Raw genomic sequence first — 26,382 nt, forward strand, 5'->3', positions numbered from 1 at the left:
CAAGAGACATGAATAGAACCTTCTCTAAAGACAGACCAATGGCTAACAAACATAAGAAAAAATGTTCATCATCCCTATCTATTAGAGAAATGCAAATCAAAACCACCCGGAGGTACCATCTAAACCCAGCGAGAATGGCGCACATCACAAAATCTCAAGACTGCAGATGCTGGCGTGGATGTGGAGAGAAGGGAACACTTTTACATTGCTGGTGGGACTGCAAACTAGTACAACCTTTCTGGAAGGAAGTATGGAGAAACCTCAAAGCACTCAAGCTAGACCTCCCACTTGATCCTGCAATCCCATTACTGGGCATCTACCCAGAAGGAAAAAAATCCTTTTATCATTAGGACACTTGTACTAGACTGTTTATTGCAGCTCAATTTACAATCACCAAAATGTGGAAACAGCCTAAATGTCCACCAACCCAGGAATGGATTAACAAGCTGTGGTATATGTATACCATGGAATACTATTCAGCTATTAAAAAAAAATGGAGACTTTACATCCTTTGTATTAACCTGGAAGCGGAAAACATTATTTTTAGTAAAGCATCACAAGAATGGAGAAGCATGAATCCTATGTATCAATTTTGATATAAGGACAATTAACGACAATTATGGTCACGGGGTTGGGGGGTTGGGTGGGAGGAAAAGCAGAGAGAGGGAAGGAGGGAGGGGGTGGGGCCTTGGTGTGTACCACACCTTGCAAGACATGATCGCAAGAGGGACTTTACCTAACAAATGCAATCAGTGTAACCTGGCTTATTGTACCCTCAATGAATCCCTAACAAAAAAAAAAAAAAAAAAGAAAGAAAAACGTGATAAAACAAAAGGGAATGACATATAAAGTGTAGGACAGTGTTTTACTTTGATGGGGGAAGAGGAGATAGGACAAATGAGGAGTAGAAATAAAACTGGGCTGTACGGTGGGTTAGTGGGTGTTCTTTTTACTAAATATATAGTCAAATGAATTCAATGAATACAATAAAATTAAGGCTGCATATGGATAGTGTACAGCCTCAGAAGAGTTGCTATAAGGCTGAAGTAAAATGTTTAAAAAAAAAAGATCAGAAAAATTTAACGATAGTTACAAATAAGTATTTCCTAAATCGGAGTGAAAGAAAAAGGATACAAGCAGAGTTTCCAAAGCATTTGTTTTATTGCTTGCCAAACATTAAAAAAAACAAAAACAAAAAAACTACTGTGATTCTATTTCCTGCTTTGAAAATCAGTTCTATTTTGCATTGCTCATGCCTTTAAGAGGAAGGTTTCTTTGTAATATAATGATCAGTGCGCTCTTTCTTTTGATTTCTTTATTAAGTTGGTTGCAAAAAAGATACATTCTTATATTGATAATTCTTGTCATGAATAAAAGCAACAAAAATAAGCAGTATGTGCTTCACATATAAACAGTCATGTTGTAAGAATAAGAAATCTGGATTTCTGTACAACAAAAAGATTAGGAAGTAAAATATGAATAAGCCCTGCATTTAGAATATATTTAAATGTGTGTGTAAGACAATAAACCCCATAATATAGCTCAATTAAGGTTCTTTTATGATGCATAATTCCTTAATCACTCATTTGTGAAATAAGAATGAACATTAAGAAACATGAAATCCGAATTGCATTTATTTTCACAATGGTAAACTCAAAATAGCAACTTCATTGACTCTAAAAGGCAGGTAAGTTTTTAAAAGTAAAAGGCAATCTTAATTTTTTAACCCACTGAATAGGGTCTACATGAAAAGGTGAATTATTTTACTTTACTCACAAGAAGACTAGGTCTCAGCCTGTGCTTAGATAACATGAGCAAAAAAGGATACCCAACAAATATCACTAAAAGTAATGCCCATACATATAAAAATATCTAGCTGAACCATGCTCTTTCTGCTTATATAGCAAGTCTATGAAACTACCAGCATAATAGAACAAAATTACTAAATTAACTACACATCTAATTTCCAAATCCCTGCTCCCAACACAATTTTAGTACACCTATTAAGTACAGTAGGTCATTTAGAAAAACAAATAAAACATATACCAAGTCTTTGCAATTAAAAATTTTTCGTAACGTGAATATTAGGTATAAATTTTGAACTTAATGTGTCTTTTCTAAATACAATTTAAGTAATCAAGGCTTTCTCATAGACAGGTCTTAGATAAATGATGTGTACAAACTTACAGTAGTGTATATTCCAAATAAAGATTTTTTTCTTCCTATTACGACATTATAACTGTTTTCTGAGTGAAGATACACGTTAAAGTTTAAGATGTAAACACTTTGGAAGGCAAACAGCTTAGTAAAAAAATTACTGTTCATTTGAAAATGTATAACATCTCATAATAGGTCCCAGAACTTTCAAATTTACATGTGAGAATACATTTACATCTTAAATTTCTAGGAAAGGCACAGGCTTTATGTGAAAAAGCAGCAAAATTTTAAACCCACCAATTTATTAAAAAAGCCATTACTTTTATTAGAAACAAATAATGCTTCTCAAGATGTTGGTAACATGTCATAGTATTGACATATTTCATACAGTGTTATTTTTCCCTGTAATTACATTCCAGCAGGAGGTGGAATACCTCCTTGGTTATGGGGGGCAGAAGTATTTGATGGACTGTGTAAGCTGGTCTCCTTGTACACAAACCAAGCATTTCCTCCCCAAAGTATCATATTCACAAAGCCAAAGATCTATGAAAGAAAAAAATAAATATGAAAATCTAATACCTACTTAAAAATTCATGCCCTGCTTAACACTGTTAGGCAGTACGCCATTTCATTTAAACAGGGGTGTCCAACCTGTGGCCCATAGGCTGCATGCAGAGGATTGCTTTGCTTGTCTGTGATGTCTGATACCACGAAAAGTATACAGGGACTTTTTCTTTTGCTTAGAGCTTTCATTAGTGTTTTAGTATTTAATGTGTGGCCCAAGACAACTCTTATTCTTCCAACGTGTGGCAGAAAAAAGATTGGACACCCCTGATTAAGGTTCAATACTACTTTATATTTTACACAATACTACTTTTCACTATTTTCCACAATACTGACTTATTCCTAAGACATCTAAATCTCTAAATAACATAAAATCATAACTAAAACAAATTTTATTTTTGCATATTTTGTTAGTATCAATACGATAGAATTAAATTTGAGAAAACTGAAACCGTCTTCTTTTTTTTTTTTGTAGAGACAGAGTCTCACTTTATCGCCCTCAGTAGAGTGCCATGTTGTCATACAGCTCACAACTACTTCCAAATCCTGGGCTTAGGCAGTTCTCTTGCCTCAGCCTCCCGAGTAGCTGGGATTACAGGCGCCCACCACAATGCCCAGCTATTGTTTGGTTGCAGTTTGGCAGGGGCTGGGTTTGAACCCACTACCCTTGGTATATGGGGCCGGCGCCCTACTCACTGAACCACAGGCGCCACCCTGAAACCCTCCTTTTATTACTTTGTATTTGGACTTTGGTGCTTCAAGGTGAAAAGGAACAATAGGAATCCGTGTTGCCTTCTTTGAGGGCTTTCACTCCAATCCTATGGTTGTAGCCAGAAAAGGAGAGCCACGGAACCTTACTTCCCACCCCACACACATTAGTCAACCTAAGAGAAATTAATCTCCCCAGATATAAATCTGACTAGATGGAAGACAGTCTCAGAGATAAATAAACTGAGGCTACTTTTATTTTAATACAGTCCTTTGTAATAGCAACATATACAGTAAGAATGGGCCAAGAAGCTTGAGAGTACTGCATGTTACCGAAGGCCAAAGCTTTATCTGTTTGTGTATTTGTATATAAAAGCAACATTTCTGACACTGTCCAGCTCAAAGCAAAAAGCACTGTCAAAATAAATGCAAAAAATGGACTTTTAAATTACAAAGTTACAAAAAAAAAATTAGGCAAATTATAAAAGGTAGTGCTCACTTCATCTACTGGAAAAACATTTTCTTGAAAAGACATGAGACCTCTCTACATATAATATTCTCAGCATATTAATAATGCATTTAATAATAAACATCTGTGTTTTGGTAAAATAGCAGGCAAAATATTTAACACTTTATATACACTAGATTTTATAGATTAAACAAGAGAAGTATTCCCTTCATATACCCAAAGCAAGTCAGATTTATAGAGCAGGCTCTAAATTCAGACTGGGTTCAAACCATGGCTTGCCATTTACCATTGCCACCTTGGGTGAATTAACATACAAGCTGTATTTTTTTCTCTAGCTGTAAAATGAAGATAATTATATCATCTTCTACATTCCTCTTAGGATGGTTAGATAATTTAAACGAGATTATAAATATAAAGCCCTTAAACACAATGTCTGATGCATAATTTCAATAAATGTTAGCAACTATTATTATTGTCTTTCAAATAAAAGTGCTGTACTGCATTAATTTTAATAAACAGACTAAGTCACAATTTTATTTACAGGTAATAATTTTCTTAACAAACTTTTTTCCCTTGTTATAAAGGTAAACCTGTTATTAGAATTCCAATAGACTAGTAAGAATAAAAACCAAAATACTCATCCAGAAATTTATTGAAAACTACTGCTTTCTTAAATTACCATGACAGTTTTTCTAATATGTAAAATAAATAATTTTATAAATAATGCATACATACCACAGATACATTCAGGGATCCCATACTGGTCACAGCACCAAAATAACAAGTCATCTTCTTCTCACAAGGTTCAAGTTGCTGAACAATACTGGGACCAGTAGCTACTTTAATATCTGTAAGAGCTTTAGCCCAGGCTGAAGTGCTCACCAACCACAAAAATGTGACAACAAGAGTAACAACAAAATCCTAAAGCAAAAATATATGTGAGTTAATAATGAACAGATAATTAAAAAATAGTAAATTCCCACTCCATTATGATGAAACAGATTACATTTAATCCCATGGTACTGAGAAATGGCCTTTATAATACACTTTATAAAAAAGGTCATAGCAAACGTTGTTTACAGTTACTAGCACAATGCCTGAGATACAACTACAAGGAAGATGCAGAAGTCTAGGATTTTTACCCTAGAAACCAATGTTTTAAACAACCCCACCATAATCTTACCTCTGTCGCTTATTCCCATGACCTTACTTTAGATCCCGTCATCACCAATAAATCTATCCCTCCATAATCTATTTTGATCTATCATCCTATTGTCCCATATAACGTCTCTCTAGCTCGCTCTCTCTTTGGCATCCTAATCTCAAAAATCCTTTGACCCCATCAAGACCTATGATCTGATTCTACCATCAAACGTATGATCTGATCCTACTATTTCCATACTATCTCTTAGCTTCACTCATGTCCTCAATTCCTTTAATTAATTTATATTCTAAGACCCTTCATTAAAATCCCTGGCATATACTCTCATCTCCTTTATCCTTCTCCTGCTTCCTTATACTGTTCTGGCGAAACTTTAGTTAAATCTAATTCTCCATGAGATAGATAATCAAATGGTGAAAAACATACAAGATAACTTGTCTCTTTTTAAATTCATGAGCATGAATTTTAAGAATGCTCATTATATTAAGAAAAAGAAAACAAAAATCTCCCCAAACATCTCATCAGTAGTAACTTTCTACCAAATCCTTTGCTGTTTTTTACATTTCTAAGAATAGAATGGATAGTTTTAACAGCTTCTTATTCAACTAACAAGCTGAAGGAAAATATCCACCTCTCCTTACCCAACCTTCTGTGGGGGAACTAAAATTTTGTTAAGTAGTATTGGTTACAAAGATTTAAATAACACTTTAAGTGCGCATGTGTATAATATAAAGTATAAATCTTGTTTGGTCTTCCTTCAAGTTAATGACCTGAGTAGAAATAATGTAAAATATGTATCCTTTGATACCACATATTCTTAAGCATATAGGTATACTAAGGATAAAAGCTCTCACACATCTGCAGCAAAAAGCTGTGTTACATAGCCTGTCCACTTGCTCAAACAGCACTGAATAAATGCCTAGTGATTACCAATAACAATTACTAATAATACAAACAAGGAGGTATTTGCATTTTTCATTTGGTCTCTCCACTGCTTGTCCTTTTAAAAAATGTAGACCAAAGAGAAAAGGCTAGAAATATTACAGCTTAAATTTTCTGCAATGTGGAAACACTCCCCCTTTTACTGCTGTACTCTGCTACATATTCTGGTATAGGTAGACATTTTCTAAACACTTTTTAGAAATACAGTGCCTTTTGGAGAACTGATAAATAATACATGGGTGAGGTTATCATGTCAAACAAATTCTCTCTAGGCTAAAGTTCATATGTCAAATTCTCTGAATTTTCAAGTATTTTCTTCCCACCAAATTCTTAGATTTCTTTTTTTTTTTTTCCTGATTATATATGCTCTTTAAATCCACTTTGCTGATGGCCAGAGGTCCTCAAACTACAGCCTGCGGGCCACCATGAGGCAGTGTGATTGTATTTGTTCCTATTGTTTTTTTACTTCAAAATAAGATATGTGCAGTGTGCATAGGAATTTGTTCATAGTTTTTTTTTAAACTATAGTCTGGCCCTCCAACGGTCTGAGGGACAGTGAACTGGTCCCGTTTAAAAAGTTTGAGGACCCCTGGTTAAGGTATAACATTATATTTCAAAAGCAGGAACTTCTCTGAAAATGATGCACAAAGTAACCCTAGGGTGAAGGAAAGGGAAATCCTGATGTTTGCAGACCAGTCCTACTGCACCCCAAGTGAATGGCATAGTAGAGCATCTCTGCTCTCCAAGTAAGTCAGGATATGATCCATAACAGACTTTTTAGGATTTGAGATACCCTATTTTTGTTTAGTTTCACTTTTTGGAATTCTCATTTCTTCACATTGATCTAGAACTCTTATGCTCCTGCTACTTAACACGAAAAAAATGCTACACACATATTTACTTCAAAAAAGAACTATATTTGATAGAAAATTTCATAATTGAATACTTTTAGAAATACCTCAGCACAGAATTAAGAATACTGCTAAAAAAAGCCTTTTCTCATTAACAAACAGTACCAAAAAAAATCAATATCATATTTGTTTATATTTAAAAATATGGGGTATCTCAACAACTTTTTTTATTATTTATAAGGTTAAAAGTAGAACTCAAAAGTTAATTTGGAATCTGGACTTTACGGAAAAGCAGCAGCCATTAAATGTTACAATAGCAAAAATTTACTTGAGGAACCAATTCTGGATTTTTTCTTTCTTTCTTTTTTTTTTTTTTTGCAGTTTTTGGCTGGGACTGGGTTTGAACCCACCACCTCTGGGATATGGGGCTGGCGTCCTACTCCTTTGAGCCACAGGCACTGCCCTGGATTATTTCTTTATATGACCACTAATTGATCATACCGAGGTAGAAAATTACTTGTGATTTTCTGAATGATGCAACTAGAGTAGTTTTACAGTTTTATCAGACAGGAACCTCCTCTACAACAATAGAAATGTAGTACTCTGGGAGGCAGAGGCAGGACTGCTTGAGTTCAGGAGTTTGACACCAGCCTGAGCAAGAACCAGACCCCACCTCTACTAAAAAATAGAAAAAATTAGCCAGGTATGGTAGCGTGCACCTGTAGTCCCAGCTCCTCAGGAGGCTGAGGCAGGAGGATAACTTGATCATCTGAGCCCAGGGAGTTGGAGTTTGCAGTAAGCTATGACAATGCCATTGGACTTTAGCCCTGTAGCCCTGGTTACAGAGGAAGACTCTGTCTCAAAAAAAAAAAAAAAAAAAAACAACTGAATGCTGCTTTAAGAAGTATAGTATTTTTACTAGATCTTACTAGATAAGATATGAGAAATAAAGAGCTCATTCATTGAAAGATTTAATTAAAATAACTTTTGGGATAATCACAAAATGGCAAGAAATATCTTCTAATAATAATTTTAAGAAAATATAATTATCTGTATGATCATCCTAGTCCCTTTATATATTTTTAATTAATTAATTAATTATTTTCCTGAGACAAAGTCTCATTCTGTTGCCCTGGGTAGAGAACTGTGGCATCATCAGAGCTCACAGCAACCTCAAACTCTTGGGCTCAAGCATTCCTGTGCCCAGCTAGGTTTTCTTTCTTTTATTTTGAGACAGAGTCTCAAGCTATTGCCCTGGGTAGAGTGCCATGGCATCATAGCTCACAGCAACTTCAAACTCTTGGGCTTAAGCAACAGCCTCTCAAGTAGCTGGGACTACAGGCACCCACCACAACACCCAGCTATTTTTTGGTTGTAGTTGTCATTGTTGTTGGCGGGCCCAGGCTGGATTCGAACCCGCCAGCTCAGGCATAAGTGGCTGGCGTCCTAGCCACTTGAGCTATAAGCGCTGAGCCCTGGCTAGGTTTTCTATTTTTAGTAGAGAGGGGGGTCTCATTCTTGCTCAGGCTGGTCTTCAACTGCTGAGCTCAGGTGATCCTCCCACTTCGGCCTACCAGAGTACTGGGATTATAGGCGTGAGCCACCTCACCTGGCCTCCTAGTCCCTTTTTAAACAAGGCTTGAAAGTCTGCAGAAGATACAGATTTCTAACATGTAATTCCTACTGAATAAGCACTGCAAATTAAAATAGGTGGTGTCTATCTTTTTGAAAGGCCCTTAATAATCAAGAAGTATTTTATGAAAACATCTAGCTTTCTTATGTCTTCTAACACATAAGAAAAAGAATAAATCTGAATGATAAAAGAGTTTTTATTCTTTACTTACCATTTGTATTCTTACAATCCAGGCAGCAAAAATCAAAAATAAATAAGTAAATAAAGCTAGTTATTGTAAGGATGGTCTGTCTTTATAGTGAAATAACAAAAAATTCTTAACTCACAGTTTTTCAATATGAGCTAAAATCTATCCCTTTGCCTGCTTTCTTTCTCTTGCTAGCAGCCCATCTCACTCCATCCCTGCTGATTTCTATTTTTATAAACCACAGAGACCCACCAGACCAAAAGGAAACGTAAATCCTTCTGTTTATCTGTCTTTCAGAATTTGTTCCTTTAAGTCTCAAGTAGTTACTGAGCAATGAACTACTTGAACAATGGAATATGTCTTCAAACTTGCTGGGGTTTTGAAAAGCAGATGGACCAGTTTTCACAATATCTTGTGATTTTGACTGCAATTTCCTTTTTGTCCCCCTTACATTCAGGGGGCCACATGACCTCAAAGGCCAACATTCTTCCTTTTCTTTCTTTGGGGTGCCACGCTATCTTTGCTGCTCTCTGTCTTCACCTACTCTTTTCCCTCTCTTCCCTTCTTCTAAAATATAAAATAAACTTATACTTTTATATCCTAATTTTGGCCTAGAGAAATTCTTTTCTTGTCTGGCATGCAGCATCTACTGAATTCTCCGCTCTAATAATCATCTTATTTAATAATCCTTCACATTTAAATACCCTTTCCTCAGTGTTTTCTCATATATATAAAAATGACCAATATCACAAAAACATCTCTGTTCTCTCTTTAAATCATTAACACTAATACTGACTTTATGGTTATTTTATAGTGGAGGTCCAGCTTAAAACCATGGCTTATCTCTGGATTTGCCACCAATAATCCAAGGCAGATTCTACTAACTCAATCTCAGAGAATATGTTATTTCTAGCTCAGCAGACTCTAAAGCCAAGAAAAATATTAGCCCTTCAAATCCAAATCCTTTGTTGGCATCTCAAAGAGTCAAAATTAGCTCATGGAGCTTGGCTCCTGTAGCTCAGTAGTTAGGGCACTGGCTACCTACTCAGATGCTGGCGGGTTCAAACCCAGCCCAGGCCTGCTCAAACAACAATGACAACTGCAACAAAAAATAGCCAGGAGTTGTGGTGAACGCCTAGCTACTTAGGAGGCTGAGGCAAGAGAATCACTTAAGCCTAAGAATTTGAGGTTGCTGTGAGCTGTGATGCCACAGTACTCTATCGAGGGAGATACAGTGAGACTCTATTTCAAAAAAAAGAAAAAAATATATATATATATTAGCTCATGGATGCCACTAATGATGAATAAAAGAATTATCTGGCTCAGATTTCAGATTAAAGAATTTAGGAAAATAGATCAGGAATCAGCAAACTTTTCTGAAAAGGGCCAGATAGTAAATATTTTTTGTCTGTGTCATAACTATTCAACTCAGCCACTATAGCATGAAAGCAGTTACAGACAATGTGTAAATGATTGGGTATCGCTAGGTTCCAAAAAAACTTTAAGTAAAAAGATAGTGGATTGGAATTGACCCACGGGCTATAGTTTGCTAATGCGTGATACAGACCATTAAGCTCAATAAGATATTGTAGAGGCATAAAAGGGGTCTTTGAGGAAAGAGAAAAAAGCTAAGTAGAAAACAGTTATGAGACTACTGGTATAATCAGCAATTCTTCAAATTAATGGCATTAATTTCTACTTAATTTTTCTGCTGTTTGCAACCTAACATGCTTTATCACATATTTTGAGTTTTTCCAAGATAAAACAGAGTAAAAACAAATTTTCCCCAGAGTGCAAATAGGCTAAAGAACTGGGTTAAACTTAACAATAGGAGGAAGCTCAATCTCATGGCAAACATAAGCTAAATTAAGCTGAAATGGCTGTTAGGTCAAGAATTTTGATTTCCAGTGTAAGAAATTCTATTTTGAACTTACGCAAATTATTTTTGTATGGAAAAAATGATGACTTACAATCATGGGAAGTTTACGACTCTCCCGATATAGGTTTGTGTAACCAACATAAAGCAGAAGGGCTGCAATACAGTACAGGAACACAAAGACTGCAAACGTAACATAGAATTGTGCAGAAGAGGAGTAATCTCCTATGAGGTAATTCATTTTCCAATCGACATTACACACATTTACATGTTGAGGTGTCTCAAATGATGCTTGATTCAACCTATTAAAATAAACATATTAATTACTCTCCTAACGAAGACAAATACTTAAGCAGAATATTAAGACAGTGTTTCAAAAATCACTCCCCAAATATATTAAAAAAAACTTTTTTGGGGACAGAGTTTTACTATGTTGCCCTCGGTAGAGCGCTGTGGCATCAGAGCTCACAGCAACCTCAAAATCCTGGGCTCAAGCGATTCTCTTGCCTCAGCCTCCCAAGTAGCTGGGACCACAGGTGCCCGCCACAAGGCCCAGCAATTTTTTTTTTTTGGTTGTAGTTGTCATGGTTGTTTGGCAGGCCCAAGCTGGGCTTGAACCCGCCAGCTCTGATGTACATGGCTGGCGCCCTAGCCACTTGAGCTACAGACACCAAGCTCAGAAAACATTTTCCTTAAAAAAAAAAAAATTAAATTCAAATATTTAAGTAAACCGAAACTTCCATATAAATATATATATAAATTATACCTCGTAATTGCTTTATGATTAAATATAAGCTGAGTGAAATATTTTTTCTTTTTTCTTGAGACAGAGTCTCACTTAGTCACTCTTGGTAGAGTGCCATGGTGTCATAGCTCATAGCAACCTCAAACTCTCAGGCTCAAGTGATTCTCTTGCCTCAGCCTCCCAAGTAGCTGGGACTACAGGTGCCTAACACACACCTGGCTATTTTTTGAGATGGGGCCTCGCTGTTGCTCAGGCTAGTCTCCAACCAGTGAGTTCAAGAAATCCACCAGCCTCAGCCTCCCAGAGTGCTAGGATTACAGGTGTGAGCCTGGCCCCTGAGTTAAATATTTTCACACCCAGAAACTATCTTAGGAGGGATTACACCTAATAGTTTACAATTGGAGACAATATTCCATTCTTGGAAGCAAAGTCTGTCTGACTAGCCACAAGGGAACCAATTATGATGATGATTTACATTTTAACCCCAGATTAGTTACTAACTGAAAATTAACATAGCCTTTAATTTTGCCCATCCATCAGTAGCAAAAATATTTATTACTAAGGATGCTGGCAACAGGCCCTTGTACAGGAACTGCACAGAATAAGGGACAGAAGACAGACAGAGAGGCTTTGAAGACTATTAAGCCCTTGTTATATGATTTATCTTTAATATATAGATTTTATTTCATCATTGAAACTTCCTTACAAAGTAGTATTTCCAAAAAATTGAACCAAAAAATTGAGTCTTATAGAAGTCAAGTTAAGTAAAGATAGTAAGCAGAAGAAGATTCACACTTGGCTTAAACACAGAACATGTTCACTGAACTCTTCAATGAATACTGAAGTGAAACAGAAGATTTCACAGACATAGTATTCATTGTAGGTTAACAATAATAAAGTATGGCTTGGTGCCTGTGGTTCACTGGTTAGGGCGCTGGCCATATACACTGAGGTTGGCAGGTTTGAACCACGCCTGGGCCTGCTAAACGACAATGACAACTACCACAAAAAAATAGTCAGGCATTGTGGTGGGCACCTGTAGTCCCAGTTACTTGGGAGGGTGAAGCAAAAGAATAGCTTAAGCCCAAGAGTTTGAGGTTGCTGTGAGCTATGATGTCATAGTACTCTACTGAGGGCGACACAGTGAGACTGTCTCAAAAAAAAAAAAAATAATTAAAGAAAAAATAAGAAAGTATGGTTTTATGCTAGTGAATGAAACATGAAACATATGAATTTTTCTCTTTATATAAATACATGTCTTAAAACTATATAAAGAACATTAATGTCTAGTAATGGCAATATGAGAATAACTGATTCTCATAAATTGTGTTTCTTCTATTTTAGGGCTTCTCACACTAAAGTGATAGAGCAGTCTCTATTTTGTTTTGTTTGCTAATTTCCAAACAAGTGGGATCACAGTATAAAAATGTCAAGGCAATGTCATTACCGTAAGTTTCTAAATGCTTACTTTTACTTTCTGTATTAATTTGTCACAGATCAGGGAATGTTTGTAGTCACCTACTGGTCTGTATGCCAGAGTTTAAGTAGTAATGACCACTCACAAATGAGCATGCAATCTAAAATTTTCTATCCCTGCCCCCTAAAATAATCAATAAATTACCGGAAATCTTAATGAGTCAATTAATATGAAAGTAAAAAATGTTAAGCCATAAAAACAAATAAATAACTTACCTGAATGGATAACCAAAAGTAGCTGTAACAGTTTTATTGTCAGCTGCAGGAGGACAATGCACTAGAATTTCTGTTTTGCCCTTAAAACCTCCACAGGTAGCAAAAGTAAAGATGGAAGCAATCTACGTAAGTGAGACCAAAAAAGAAAGAAGCAGCATTAGTGTACCCCCAAAACAAGGGTTATTAAAACCATAAGTATACTGATTATTAAAATGGGTGTACTAACCTCTAGAAATTCCTTCTTTTTTTTTCTGAGACAGAGTCTCAGTATGTCGCCCTCGGTAGAGTGCCGGAGTAACAGCTCACAGCAACCTCCAACTCTTGGGCTTAAGCAATTCTCTTGCCTCAGCCTCCAAAGTGGCTGGGACTACAGGTGCCCGCCACAGCACCCGGCTATTTTTTGTTGCAGTTGTCATTATTTGTTTAGCTGGCCCGGGTCAGGTTTAAACCCACCACCATCAGCGTATATGTGGCTGGCGCTGTAACCACTGTGCTACCGGCGCCAAGCCCATTCTAAAAGTTCTTAATCACAAATTAAACACAGATGATGAAAAACATTTAAAATGTATTTGCAAATCTCAACAAATGTGATTTTATTTTCTCCTGAGTATAATATATAAATTAGTGTATGAGCCCATATAACAATTTATTTACTTACACTTCAGTTTATCTACTAAATATTAGTATGAAATATAAAGAGGCTCATTTATTAGTATCAAAATCGAAAGTGGGAAATTGGAAGTATTTCTATGTTGAAACCAAGTTACCAGTAAGATGTAAAGCAAAGAGGTCATAAGCAGAGAGAGATGGTGCCACTTCATGAGCATGAAGCCTCACTTATAGGTATTTCTAGGACTCCAAAAGTAGTTGAAAATTTATGTTCTTCATCATGGATAGGCTTAAAAAAATTAATGGTGCTCTCTCAAAAGCTATCTATAAGAGAAAAAAACTGGTAGCATCTATGTGTTTAGAAGGAATCAAACTATTATATAATTCATCCATACAATGGAACAGCTATTAAAATGTTGACATTATCTAAAAATATAGAAAATGTTCATTATATATAAAGTGTTTAAATAATACACTGTATAAGTATCTACATCTACTTACCCATACAAAACAAAAAGTGGAAAGGTTATGCATAAAATTATTCATAGTGGTCACTTCTCAATGGAAGATAAAAGATTAATTTCTTTTTCTATTTGTACTTGTAAATTTTCTACAAAACACAATAGGCAAAAAACCCAGATAAGGTGTAATGACCAAGAACTCAAAGCAGAAAACCCAGATATGCTGTAACATACATATTTGGAATGTGACCACTTATACCAACTCCTGATCTAAACTAACATCGCCTCATGCCTAGATGATGTACTAACAGCTATCTAAATGATCTCCCTGCTCTGTCCTTGCCCCAACTCCAGTATATTATCAACACAACTGCTAGGAAAATCTTTTAAAAATATAAAGCAGAAAATTTTATCCTCTGCTCACAACCTTCCAATGGCTTCTAAGTTTTCGCTGAGTAAAAACCAAAGTTCATAAAGTACTGCAAGATCCTTTTCTCCCCTAATATTTCTGATCTCACAGCATATTTCTGACTTTTTCTTTACCTTATCTCTATACACAAATTGGTCTCCTTGGGATTCCTTTAAAGACATGGAATAGGGTGGCGCCTGTGGCTCAGTTGGTAAGGCGCCAGCCCCATATACCAAGGGTGGCGGGTTCAAACCCAGCCCCGGCCAAACTGCAACCAAAAAATAGCCGGGCGTTGTGGCGGGTGCCTGTAGTCCCAGCCACTCGGGAGGCTGAGGCAAGAGAATCGCTTAAGCCCAGGAGTTGGAGGTTGCTGTGAGCTGTGTGAGGCCACGGCACTCTACAGAGGGCCATAAAGTGAGACTCTGTCTCTACAAAAAAAAAAACAAAAACATGGAATAAACTCTTCCTCAGAGCCTTTGCACTGGCTTTTCACTCTGCCTAGAATACATAGTTCACTCCCTCACTTCCACAGCTTCCTGCCCCTTCTTAGAGGTCTTTTCCTCACATACTATACAAGTGTCCACGTCCCCACATTACCTGTTCCCCCTACTTAAGCTGCTCTCCTCCTCCTCCGTTGTTATTACCACTGCCTTAATTATATTTGCTTTCTTTCCCTACAATGGAAACTTGAAGAGAGGTCAGGGACTTGGTTTTGTTCAATGTCACACAAACTCAGCAAATTGTAGACAAAATTCAATACAGATCTGATATCAAAACCTATACTGGCGAATACTTGACAGAAGACCTCCCATGGTTTACTCCAGGGTCTGGAATCTTGTAGGCCATAATCAGTACTATAATAATTATCAAAGGCTATTTTTCATCCCATGAAGAAGAGATATATAAAAACAATCTGGTTACAGATATAAAGAGTCTGAGGGTATGTCCATGTCCAGCATGCATTCTGGGGTCTTCTGTTAAGAGTTAATAGGTAGCCAGGCGTGGTGGCTCACGCCTGTAATCCCAGCACTGTGAGAGGCTGAGGAGGGAGAATTGCTTGAGCTCAGGAGTTTCAGACACCCCTGAGCGAGAGTGAGACACTGACTCATGAAAAAAATGGAAAAACCCAGCTGGGTGGCATGGCCAGCGTCTGTAATCCCAGTGGCTTCCAGAGGGCTGAGGCAGCGGGATGCCCACAGCTTGAGTCTGAAGTTACTTGGCTACGATGCCACTGCACTCTGCTCTCCGTGGCATAGGATGGGACTCTGTCTCAACAACAACAAAAAGCAAAGAAATAAAAAATAAGCAAGGAAATTAAAAAAACAAAACAAAACAACAAAAAAAGAGACAATAGGGGATGCCTGGTTTTTACAGGATTTCAAAATATGTAAAAAAACTTTTTTTGCAAAATCTGTCATGTAATCATTTTTCATCACTTGTGTTAAAATTTTATGTAAAAAAAAGAGGTAAAGATATAAGAATGGATACCAGAATAAATATGCAGTATTGTACAGAGTCACTATGAAAGGAAAATGAATTTTGGGCCTATACCCACATTAAGGGTTAGAAGTGAGATACATGAACTGAACCAATGATGCAGAATAAAGAGGCAAGGAACAGACCAGTATATGCCTGTATAGAGAAATTATACTCAATAGAGCTGATTTGAGATAACTAAGGAAAGTAGGATGGTGGTTTTATAAGATATACCCACAGACTCTAATACAATGTGCAGAGAGGTGGTGCTTCATTTCTTTTCCCTTGAGTGTGGACTAGGCAAGTGACTTGCTTCTAGAGAAGAGACTGTACTAAAGTAGAAAAAATGGGATGTCTTTTCTAAAAATAAGTTATAAAAAGACTGCAACTTCTGTCTTCCTTTTTTACTCTCTTAACTTCCTCATTCTCAAGGGGAAGCCAGTTGCCATGTTGTAGGGTTATTCAAGCAACTTTTGAAGACTCACATGGTGTGGAACCGTGGACTGCCAGTAACCACTCTAGTGCCAGTAATCAGTGTCCGTTGTTTTAAGCTGCTAAGCTTCCAGAGATTTGTTATGCAGCCAGATAATACAAGGATGGACTGTTCAATAAATGATCCAAATGAACTGCAGACTTAAATATAAACTCTAAGTCTTTAAAAAATTTAAAGGTAATAAAGCAATCTATGACTACATAGAAGAATTGCTTAAAATTTTTAAAATAAAAAACTGTAAGAGATTGTTAAATTCAACTACAGAAAAATAACTTTTAAAATCAAAAGCCAGCTTTTGAATATAAAACAAGCTACAAACTAGGTGAAAATATTTGTAATAAACACAATTTCATAAAAGATCTACTAGTATATAGATCTAAGAGAAATTCTTGCTAATGTGTACTAAGAGACATTTACTGTGTGCAAGAGTGTTCATAGTGACATTGGCTATATAAAAAATGGGGAGGAGAAAAGCAACAGGAAAATAGATAAAATACTATAGTATAGCCTTACAATGAGAAGTTACATAGCAAAAACTACATATATACAGAAACTATAGCTACCCATAAAAAAAACGTTATACAAGACTGGAGTATGAAACCATTTTTTAACAAGCTCTACATCACTTCTGACACTATTTTTGTTCAGGTCCTTGCCATTTTTCACTGGGATTAACCCAGAAGACTCTTCCTCTCATTTCCAATCTCATATCAATGGCTGCTTATTTTCTATGTGGGCTCTAAAGCTGCAGTGTCTAGTAAATTAGATGACAGATACTTGTGGCTCTTGAACATTTTACGTGTGGCTAGTCTAACTTGAGACGTACTCTAAGTGTAAAATACATACTGGATTTTGAAGACTTCGTATGAAAAATGTAAAATATCTCCTTTATAATTTTTATGTTGATTACTTGTTAAAACAATCTAGACGGAATTAAGCAATATATATTATTAAAATTCATTTCACCTATTTCTTCTTACTGTGCTTAACAGAATACTTAAAATTACTATGTGGCTTATACTTTTGGTCCCACTGTATGTTTTATTGGATAGTTACTTCAGAGTGATCTCACATTGATCTGAAATAAAAATATGATCATGTCCTCCTGTTTAAAGGGACTTCTTCAATGGTTTTCCAGACCTAAAATTAAGAAAGAAAAAAAAAAGAAAGAAAGAAGGAAATGAAGAAAAAGGAAAGAAAAAAGGGAAAACCCCACACACTTCTTAATTGGACATAAAAGGCATGGCTGATCTATCCTCAACTTTATCTTTCTAGATTTACATGCACTATATTCCCTGCCAGGTACTGTATCTTCCTGTTACATCTTAATGCTTATTGCTCCTGAAATGCAGCATATACTATGTCTTAGATGTATATATTTCTTCTGCTGAGAATGCCCCCATTTTCCAATTAGCTCATCTTTTCAGGCCCAACCCAATTGTGGTACAACTCATGCTTCTCCTGAGCTAACAGACATTAACTCTATTATATATAATTCCACTATATGCATTTTTCTTGTGAATCGTGCTTTATAAAAAATAAGTGAAAAAAAAAACCAGATTCCTAATTAATATAAAAATTAGCAAATAAGTGGCACACTGTATTATAGTTTGTTACTTTTAAGACAATCACCTTCTAAAAAAAGGATTTTTTTCTCTTAATGTTTAATTGACATATTTGAGACTATCACCTCTATTGCTCCCTGCCAGACTGTCATGTCATTGCACCTGGTCACACTCAGGAGTTTCAGGCCTACCAAGAAAAGGCCTAGCACATAGAAGTAATTGCTTAATTAAAGAAAAAATTAATTTCCAGTAACTTACAAATAAAATCATATTTTGAATCTTACCTAGCCATCATTTTATCTTTAAGAATAAATAATGTCATGTTATCAATTCTGGTCATTGTCTTATAGAAAAAAGGAACAATGTAAACATTTTATATGAAAGTACAAATAATCAGAGGGAAATTTACCATCCAACTAGCTCACTTTTCCCTACATTCTACTGCCATTTGATCTAGATTAGAAGTTATATACTGGCAGCCCACAGGTGAATACTAGACCACCATTTGTGTGGTCTTTCTAGGATTATGAAAAATGTGAATTTGTTGTTGAATTTTTAGTATGGGGGTAATATACATACAGATTTGGATTTCCTGCTTTTCCTGAGTGTGTGTGGGAAAAGTGAAGAATGGCAATATTAGGCATACATTCTTATAAAGCAACACACAGAATTGAGTGACAGATGCCACTTAAGACAGGGCACTTGCTTTCCAGATTGTCCCCCTTCTATCTATTGCCCTCAGTATGTTAGTTGCCAGTTACCAGTAACTTATGCTACTGTTTTTCTTCCAAAAAGCTTGCTCCACTCATTTACTTTACAAGGTTGGTTCTTATCAGCACTTTAGTTTGTAATCCTAATCTAAGATGAGGGAGTAACTGGTGTGCTGATTTATATTTCCTGGCCACTTCTGAAATTCACCTTCCCATTCTGACATGGAATTCTATCTGCAGAGTAACGGAGTAAGAAAGCAGATGCAGGGTGACAGCAAGCTTCTTTTCAAGTCGAAAATGTTCCACATTCATCATGGCAGACTGAAGTGATCTGAGAAACAGTCCCACTTACACCTCTGTCCCCCAGACCCACAAGAGATGACTACCATGGCAGATCCCTCTCTTACTCAGAGATCTGTAACCTCAGGGTTAATATTACAGCCTGGTTTTCTGGTTTAAAAAGTAGGCAAGAATATGCAATTAACTGGTGTACAAGAAGAAAGTACATAAACTTCTATTTCTATCTACTTTTAGACTTAAATAAAGAATTAAAGCTTTGTTGCAATCAATACACCACTGAAACCCATGCTGGGCCTAGATGTCAGAAGGTCACAGGTCAGCACAGCATGCTGGGTATCCTAAAGATAAAGGCAGTCTCATTCACGGACAGATAAACAATGATAACCTCATCTATTTTTCACTTCTAGTGTTCATGCATTATAATTTTAATGTAACTGGCTAAGTGAGTTTATGAATAAATTAGTGTTAACCAACTAACCTTTTTGAAAAATGGATCAGTGGGGTGGTGCCCATAGCTCAGTTGGCAGGGCACCGGCCACATACACTAAGGGTGGCGGGTTTGAACCCACCCCAGGACAGCTAAAAAAATAGAAAAACTGAGGCAAGATGATCGCTTGAGCCCAAGAGTTGGAGGTTGCTGTGAACTGTGACACCACAGCACTCTACCCAGGATGACAGCTTGAGACTCTGCCTCAAAAAAAAAAAAAAAAAAAAAATCAGTGGCTCAAAAAGGTCTTCAATGAAACTTCAGATTGACAATACACTCACTCACATACAAAGGAGAAAATGGAAACATTACTGTCCTATATGAGCTACATTCATTAGCCATATTACAAAGTAAAAACATAGTCTACTTAATCAAATCACTAGAAGGTGGCAAAAAGTTTAGGAATTATCTGAATAGTATCTAAGAATTTAAAAACATGAATGAAATTTATACTGAGTGTATAATATACTTTAAGATACTAACAGCAAAATATGCAGCTAAGTTATAGATGAATAATGGGGCTCTGTGCCTAAAACTTTACATTGATAGGAGTATATGATAAAGAAGAATTTGGAGACCACTGGGATTTTCAATGAGTTAGCTATCCTGAAGTCCGAGTCACTTTTCTAACTCCTGTATCTAGACAGTGCTCACTCTGAGGATTCTACTGGGGAATATTGGTATTCATCTAATTTTTGGGTGTCATTTACACATAGTTGCAGAATCCTCACTGCTATTTAATTTCATCAAATCTGAATTCATCTACTTAAATTTCTTTCTGCCCAAGGTTTATGAAAATAAAACTGAAATCTTCAAAAATAGATATAAAAATATGTTTAAGTCTTTATGTGCAAAACCCAATGTACACTAGTTTTACTAAATCAAATGATTATTCAGTACTTAAGATGAACTGTTAATAGCATGTTTGCCTTTATAATCATACGATTAGATGCCTAGAGCCAAGGTATTGATTTTTATGAGTCAAAGTCTGAGACATTTATTAGAGTTATTTATTTTTAAAACGTTTTTACTGGCTGGGTACCCGTAGCACAGCCACATACACTGAGGGTTGGCGTGTTCAAACCCAGCCCGGGCCAGCTAAACAACTGCAACAAAAAAATAGCCGGGCATTGTGGTGGGCACCTGTAGTCCCAGCTACTCGGGAGGCTGAGGCAAGAGAATTGCTTAAGCCCTAGAGTTTGAGGTTGCTGTGAGCTGTGATGTCACAGCACTCTACTGAGGGCAACATAGTGAGACTCTGTCTCAAAAAAAAAAAAAAAGTTTTTACTTTTGATGCTGATATTTCAGTTTATTCCCACTGTACGATGGATGATGCAGTCAGCTATAAAGTGCTTCAGCTTTACTTTATCTCCCACTGCTTCTAAAGCACAGTCATAGAACATTCGAAATAGCCTGCTGCTAGTACAGTTCAACAACCCTTAAGAATCTGGATTATGTGATGTAAACTCTAAAGTTTGAGCTGAAATAAACAGCTAGAAGTTCTTCACTAATTCATCGCATGTTGAAAACATCTTCGTGTGATCTTTATTCTTAAACAATTGTTAACTACAGAACTCAAAATCTTTGAAGAACTACAAAGGGTGTCCATAAAATTCATGTGCAATTTAAAATAGATAACTATTGCACATAACTTTATGGACACCCTGTATTTATTTAAAAATCACTTTTAGATTCTCCTACTACTTTCCTGTCTTTTGGAGTGAATCAATGTTCTAATTGTTAATCTGGCTGGCTGTCTTGAAGTGAGCCTGTCACTTACTGGAAAATTGATAGTATTTGTTGCCACTGATATAATTTGATCTTTTAAGTATTATAAAAATTAGTTTTCTTGTGTTTTAGGATATTGATGTAGGCTCAACTCTATTGTTTTTTCCTCTTTCTATCCCTGTCTGGTGGTTTTATAGTCATTTCTGTTTGGAGTTCTGGATCCCCTAGTCCAAACATCACAGCTTACGGTGGGACATCCCGTGCAAACGACCAACATAAAGAATACTCAAGTTATCACAAATTCAGGCCTGAAACTTGGAGGTAGAGGTGTAGTGCAGGTCATAGTTAGGTGTGGCTTCATTTATTTCTTTCTATACTTTTAAGGACTCAGCTTTATGTAAGTTATAAATCAGATAGTAGGTTGAGCTTTTCCAGATTTAATTCTCAGATCGGAGAAAAGTTCTTCACCCACCCATGTTTTCTGTTCTGTTTCTGGTCCCCAAACCTTTTATTAGAATGACAATTCTCAACGTGTGGCCTGTGGAATCCTAGAAGGTTCCAAGATTCTTCCATGAGTCCACAAAGGTAAAAAATATTTTTATAACAATACTAAGAAATTACTTGCCTGTTGACATTTGCTCTGATTGAGCAAATGCATTAGTGGGGAAAACTGCTGGGCTTTGGTCAGAAACTGTATTTCATTGCCACACACTTGTAGTTTAAAAAAAAAAAAAAAGCCAATCTGGCTTACGAATATCTTTGATGAAGCAGTAAAAATTATTTTTATTAAGCCCTGACCTTTGAGTCTCCTTAATATTCTGTATGATGAAATGTCTCCATAAAGCATTTAAGTTGTAAGCTAAACTAGTGTCTGTCTGTATCTTTCTTTTCTGTTATTACCACCAAATCTCTTCCATCTTCACAGTCAAATAGGGGGTTCATGCTCACTGCTTTCACTTTCTTAACCACACATCCACTCAGCTTACCACAGCCTGGCTTCTGATTTTACTGAAACTGTACTTGCTAAAGCTAATAGTCTCTGATTACCAAAACCAAGGGACACATTTTAGTACTTATTTTACTTAAGCTCTCTATTGCAACTAACATTTTTGAGTATTCTTTTCTTGAAATTCTAATAATGATGTCCAAGATGTTATTTTTTTCCTCTATCTTCCTAACCATTCCTTCTCTCCTTTGTTGGCACTTATCTGTTGAATCTCCAGCCTAAACTGGTACTTTAAACTCCAGATCCATATACACAACTATCTATAGGTTACCATCACTTAGATACAAGCTAAAAGAGAACACAAACGCAATACATCCAAAACCTTCCACAAAAAATCTGTTCCTTTTCTTAAAGACACATCTTGGATAATGATGCCATTACCAACCCAAGTCAGAAATACAGCAGTCACCTGAGAGCCCTCTTCCTCATCTTCCAAATACATTCTATTTCTAAACCACTCTAACCCTAATGCACCTAATTTTAGGCTCTCATAATTTCTCAAGCAACAGATCTCTCTTCCTCCAAGTTTGACCTTTTCAATCACCCTCTACATTGCTGACAAAATGATAATTTCTAAAAGGCAAATCTAATTGTATTATTCACTTCTTTAAAACGCTCACGTAACTCCCTACACCCTATAGCAGGGATTCTGGGCTTGAGTGGAAGTAATCCAATAAACACCTCAATATTTTGTACTCTGCACATAGGCATTTTCCTAAGGAAAGGGTCCAGATTCCCAAAGATTAACCTGAGGGGGCAAGCTCCTTGAAACCTTTCAGAATCATCTCAAACCATACCCTTCCTCCTAGTATACATATGTTCCAGCCAACCCCAATTACTATAAGTTCTTATACAGGGATATACTGCTTCTCAGTTTTTCACACCACTCAACGTAAGAGGCCCTTAGTTTGGAAAGCCACTCCCCAAATGAACAAGTACTCATCTTTTATATGTTCTTTCATCTCTGAAGTCCTCCCTAGCTCCTCCAAGCAACTGCTCCCTCCCTCCTTTCATCTACCATACTTTGCATATACCTTTATTACGGTATTTATTATATGGCATTTTCGTACGTATTTTCATGCCTGCATGCTAGTGTTTAGCACAGTGCTGGTATATAATACTCAAGTATTTGTTGAACAAATATTCACTGCACCATCAGCAACGTGTAGTCTTTTCCTAAAAGGCTCTCTTCTGCGGAATAATAAGCTGTTGAAACTGAGAGTAGTTATTTCCTTAAGTTTAAAACAGAATGTTTTTCAAAATACCTTAGAGCACTAGTGAGCTTATCACTGGAGCTTTAAAATATTAGAAGTTGACAGATAATATAACCTTCTAAATGAAAATCTGAATTATGAATTATAAATTTAGTTGTAATCTTCAACGAGACTAAATCTGCTAGGTAGAAGTCTCATTTTTAACCTTTCTATTTGATTAACAATGTGTTTTTTTCCTCCTGCAATTTTTAATTTGTATATGTCAAATAATAACTTTCTTTATATTTAAATCTGGACCTACAATTAAAAAACTCTTGAGTATATCTGTGTGAAATCAGCACTATTTCAGTTTTCAGAAAACACTAAGCAAAACTTTCCAGGAAGGTGTGGGCAGGAAATCGGATTAAATACCCATCAGAGAATCTGAGTTTCTGTGTTGCTTTAAAAACATCCTTGGTAGGTAAAACAGGAAACTGGAAATTTTCATTTCTCTTCCACCACCTTATCACTGAAATAAAAGGTGAAAGAGTAATGGGCATATATGTTGCAGCCTATATAAACACAACTTTCCTGCACAGAGGACAGATGCCGGCTGCCTGTTAATACGAACCTGAAAATCAGCACTGAAGTATGTACTGGGCCACTAAGTTTGAGGGAAGTCTGCAGTGCCTGGTTTATTCGCTAACTCCTCCAAGTGACTTACTGCCAAGGTCGAATTAATAAGTCTCCTTTGATGTTAATGATTGAATACTCCCAGGAAAAGAACTAAAAGCTGACTTTCCGAGCAGGATGTTGCACGGAAATACCTAAAACAAACTCGCTGTCCATCCACAGCGTGTTAACTGAACCCTACTGACTCGATGCGTTTTGTTAAAAGTCCTTTACTCCGCTTCTCTGGCTCACAGTTTATTTTTAACCGTGTTAAACTGGGAGCCAATCTTACAGCAAATTGAGAAGCCAACGCTCTTCAAAACACCTCTACAAGACAAAATCAGCTTCCGAGGGAGCCGGGCCTGGAGTCGGCACAGGGCAGGGACGCCAGCGCTGAACCCGTCGGGGCGCGACTCGGGCGCCGGGTTTCGGTTAGACCGCAGCAGGAAGTCTTCCCTTCCTCTGCGGGAGGCAGCGGCGCCCAGGGGAAACCTGAAAGTCCGCTCCGCCGGGCACCGGAGGTGAGCTCCGCTGTGTGGGGGCGGCTCCGCCCGGGGCCAGGCGGCCGAGGGACTCGTGATTCGACGCCAGAGCGGCGTCCCCGCCCCGCGCGGCCCAGCCGCGGCCTCCCCCTGCCGCCCACGCCCGTCCCGCGGCGGCGCCGGCCTCGGAGCCCGCGCGGGCTGCACTCACCCACTCGAGGACCTTGATGAAGCCAAGCGGCTCCTTGAGCGGGTTGATGTTGATCTGGAAGCCGGACATCCTCTGAGGGAGGAAGGAAAGAAGAGTCAGGACAGCGGGGCGAGGAGGAGGGGACCGACGAGTCCCACGCAGCCGGGCGGCGAGGAAGGGCAGGTGAAGCGGGCTGGCGAGCTCAGGGGCGGGTCCTGAGGAGTGCCGGGCGGGGCGGCGGTTGAGCCGCGGGCGGAGGAGCCGGGGCGGAGACGGAGAGGGCGGCCGCGGAGGCGAGGGGCAGGCCGGGGCGGGGACAAGGAGGCTCCTCCCTGGGCTCCACCTGGCCGAGCCGGCTGATCCTCTGGCGAACCAAATACATGTTGGACGCCATGCTGCGTGCGCCGCGCCCCCTTCCCTGAAGTTCGGCCCCCGGCACCGTGACGCCTCCCGCGCACGCGCGCGCCCCTTAGGCCCGCGCCGCGCCTCCGGGTCGGCGCCTGCGCAGCCGGGCGCACCACCCGCGCAAAGAACTTGCTCTCAACACCCGGCTCCCCGCTCCCCGCATTCCGCACCGCGTCCCCAGCCCCTGGCTCCCCCAGCGTTGGGCACTGGGCTTTCGGGGACTCTGTACTGATCCCCTCACCTTGCCGTCTCTCTTTCGCAGTTTTCAACTTTTAGGTGAATTTATAATGTACTAACACAGAGTCCCGTTTCAAGGCTTGTGTTAGGGGTTTTATATTAACATAGTGGAAAGTTGTGGAACAGCCTACTTTGGGCAACTATGCTGCAGGGTATCTCGGAAGCGTGATTCACCAAACATTCCTACGGAAATCAGGTTTCTTCTCAAAGTTGTCATCAGAGCCACGGGTGATAGATGAACAAGAAGAGTTATAGTTAATAGAAACAGGCGTGACCGGACAGGTCTTTGGTGACCTACACTGTCCTACCTTGTGAAATCCTCTGCCTGGCGCACCTTTGGTGTCTTTCTTCAGAAGGCTAACACCTCCTTCAGGACTTAGGTGACAACTTAGGTGAGCTGTCCTCCAGGCAGCTAGTTATCCGAGCCCCAAGCTAGTGATCTTGCTGGCTTCCTCCATGCCTGGAAAGTTATTGGAGAGCTAGAATGGTTTCCTGTGTGTATATATAAGATAGTTAACAGAGCGTAACACTTAGTAAATAACGAAGGAAGGACGTTAACTAGAGTCCAGCGTCCACGTACTTGCCTGTATGAATCGAGCAAGTACTCGATTCGAGCGTCCAAGCACAAATATGAATCAGCTGATTGACCCTAGTCTTGATTGGCCCTCGAATTTGAGCCAGAATCTCTGGCACAACATGTTACAGGTTTACTCTACTAGGGCTGTTACGGAAAATACTAATATGGAAAATTGTTCTATCTGCAGTATTATTGAACCCTGGTGGTATTACACCTAAGTTACTTAACATAATTTGTGATTGTGTCATTTTTTCTTTGCTGTTTATAATACTGAACTTAGGTGACATAATACTTGAGATTTAGGGATGCTCAGAAGGCCAGAATAGAAGCTGTATTTAGACAAATCATATCATAACTATAATATTCCTTTGTTTTTCAAAATGTAAATATATTTTG

General features: G+C 37.9%; 1 protein-coding gene across 5 annotated transcripts; it reads right to left on the bottom strand.

Annotated features, from left to right (window-relative positions):
- Positions 1-1,300: 1,300 nt before the first annotated feature.
- SYPL1 (synaptophysin like 1) lies at positions 1,301-25,871 on the bottom strand. Of its 5 annotated transcripts, none has more exons than XM_053608757.1 (6): positions 25,718-25,871; positions 24,789-24,860; positions 12,987-13,108; positions 10,644-10,851; positions 4,634-4,819; positions 1,301-2,700 (listed from the first exon to the last, which is right to left on the bottom strand). In XM_053608757.1, exons 2-6 carry the CDS (start codon positions 24,855-24,857, stop codon positions 2,566-2,568), a joined length of 720 nt encoding a protein of 239 aa, XP_053464732.1. In that variant the 5' UTR covers positions 24,858-24,860; positions 25,718-25,871; the 3' UTR covers positions 1,301-2,565. The 5 variants fall into 5 exon arrangements, with proteins under 5 accessions (XP_053464732.1, XP_053464733.1, XP_053464735.1 ...); XM_053608758.1 differs by having other exon boundaries at positions 25,708-25,726; XM_053608760.1 differs by lacking the exon at positions 25,718-25,871 and adding an exon at positions 25,414-25,431.
- Between the last annotated feature and the right edge of the window lie 511 nt (positions 25,872-26,382).

The sequence above is a fragment of the Nycticebus coucang genome, chromosome 11 (genome assembly GCF_027406575.1).
Source record: "Nycticebus coucang isolate mNycCou1 chromosome 11, mNycCou1.pri, whole genome shotgun sequence".
NCBI classification, from domain to species: domain Eukaryota; kingdom Metazoa; phylum Chordata; class Mammalia; order Primates; family Lorisidae; genus Nycticebus; species Nycticebus coucang.

Excerpts from the sequence above, each read along its gene's own strand:
- SYPL1 (XM_053608756.1), bottom strand. The coding sequence starts at position 25,161 with ATGGCGTCCAACATGTATTTGGTTCGCCAGAGGATCAGCCGGCTCGGC. Across the intron at positions 10,852-12,986 it reads ACTTTTGGTTATCCATTCAG|GTTGAATCAAGCATCATTTG; the intron begins GTAAGTTATTTA and ends TTATTTTAATAG. Across the intron at positions 2,701-4,633 it reads GATCCCTGAATGTATCTGTG|ATCTTTGGCTTTGTGAATAT; the intron begins GTATGTATGCAT and ends TTTCTTTCATAG.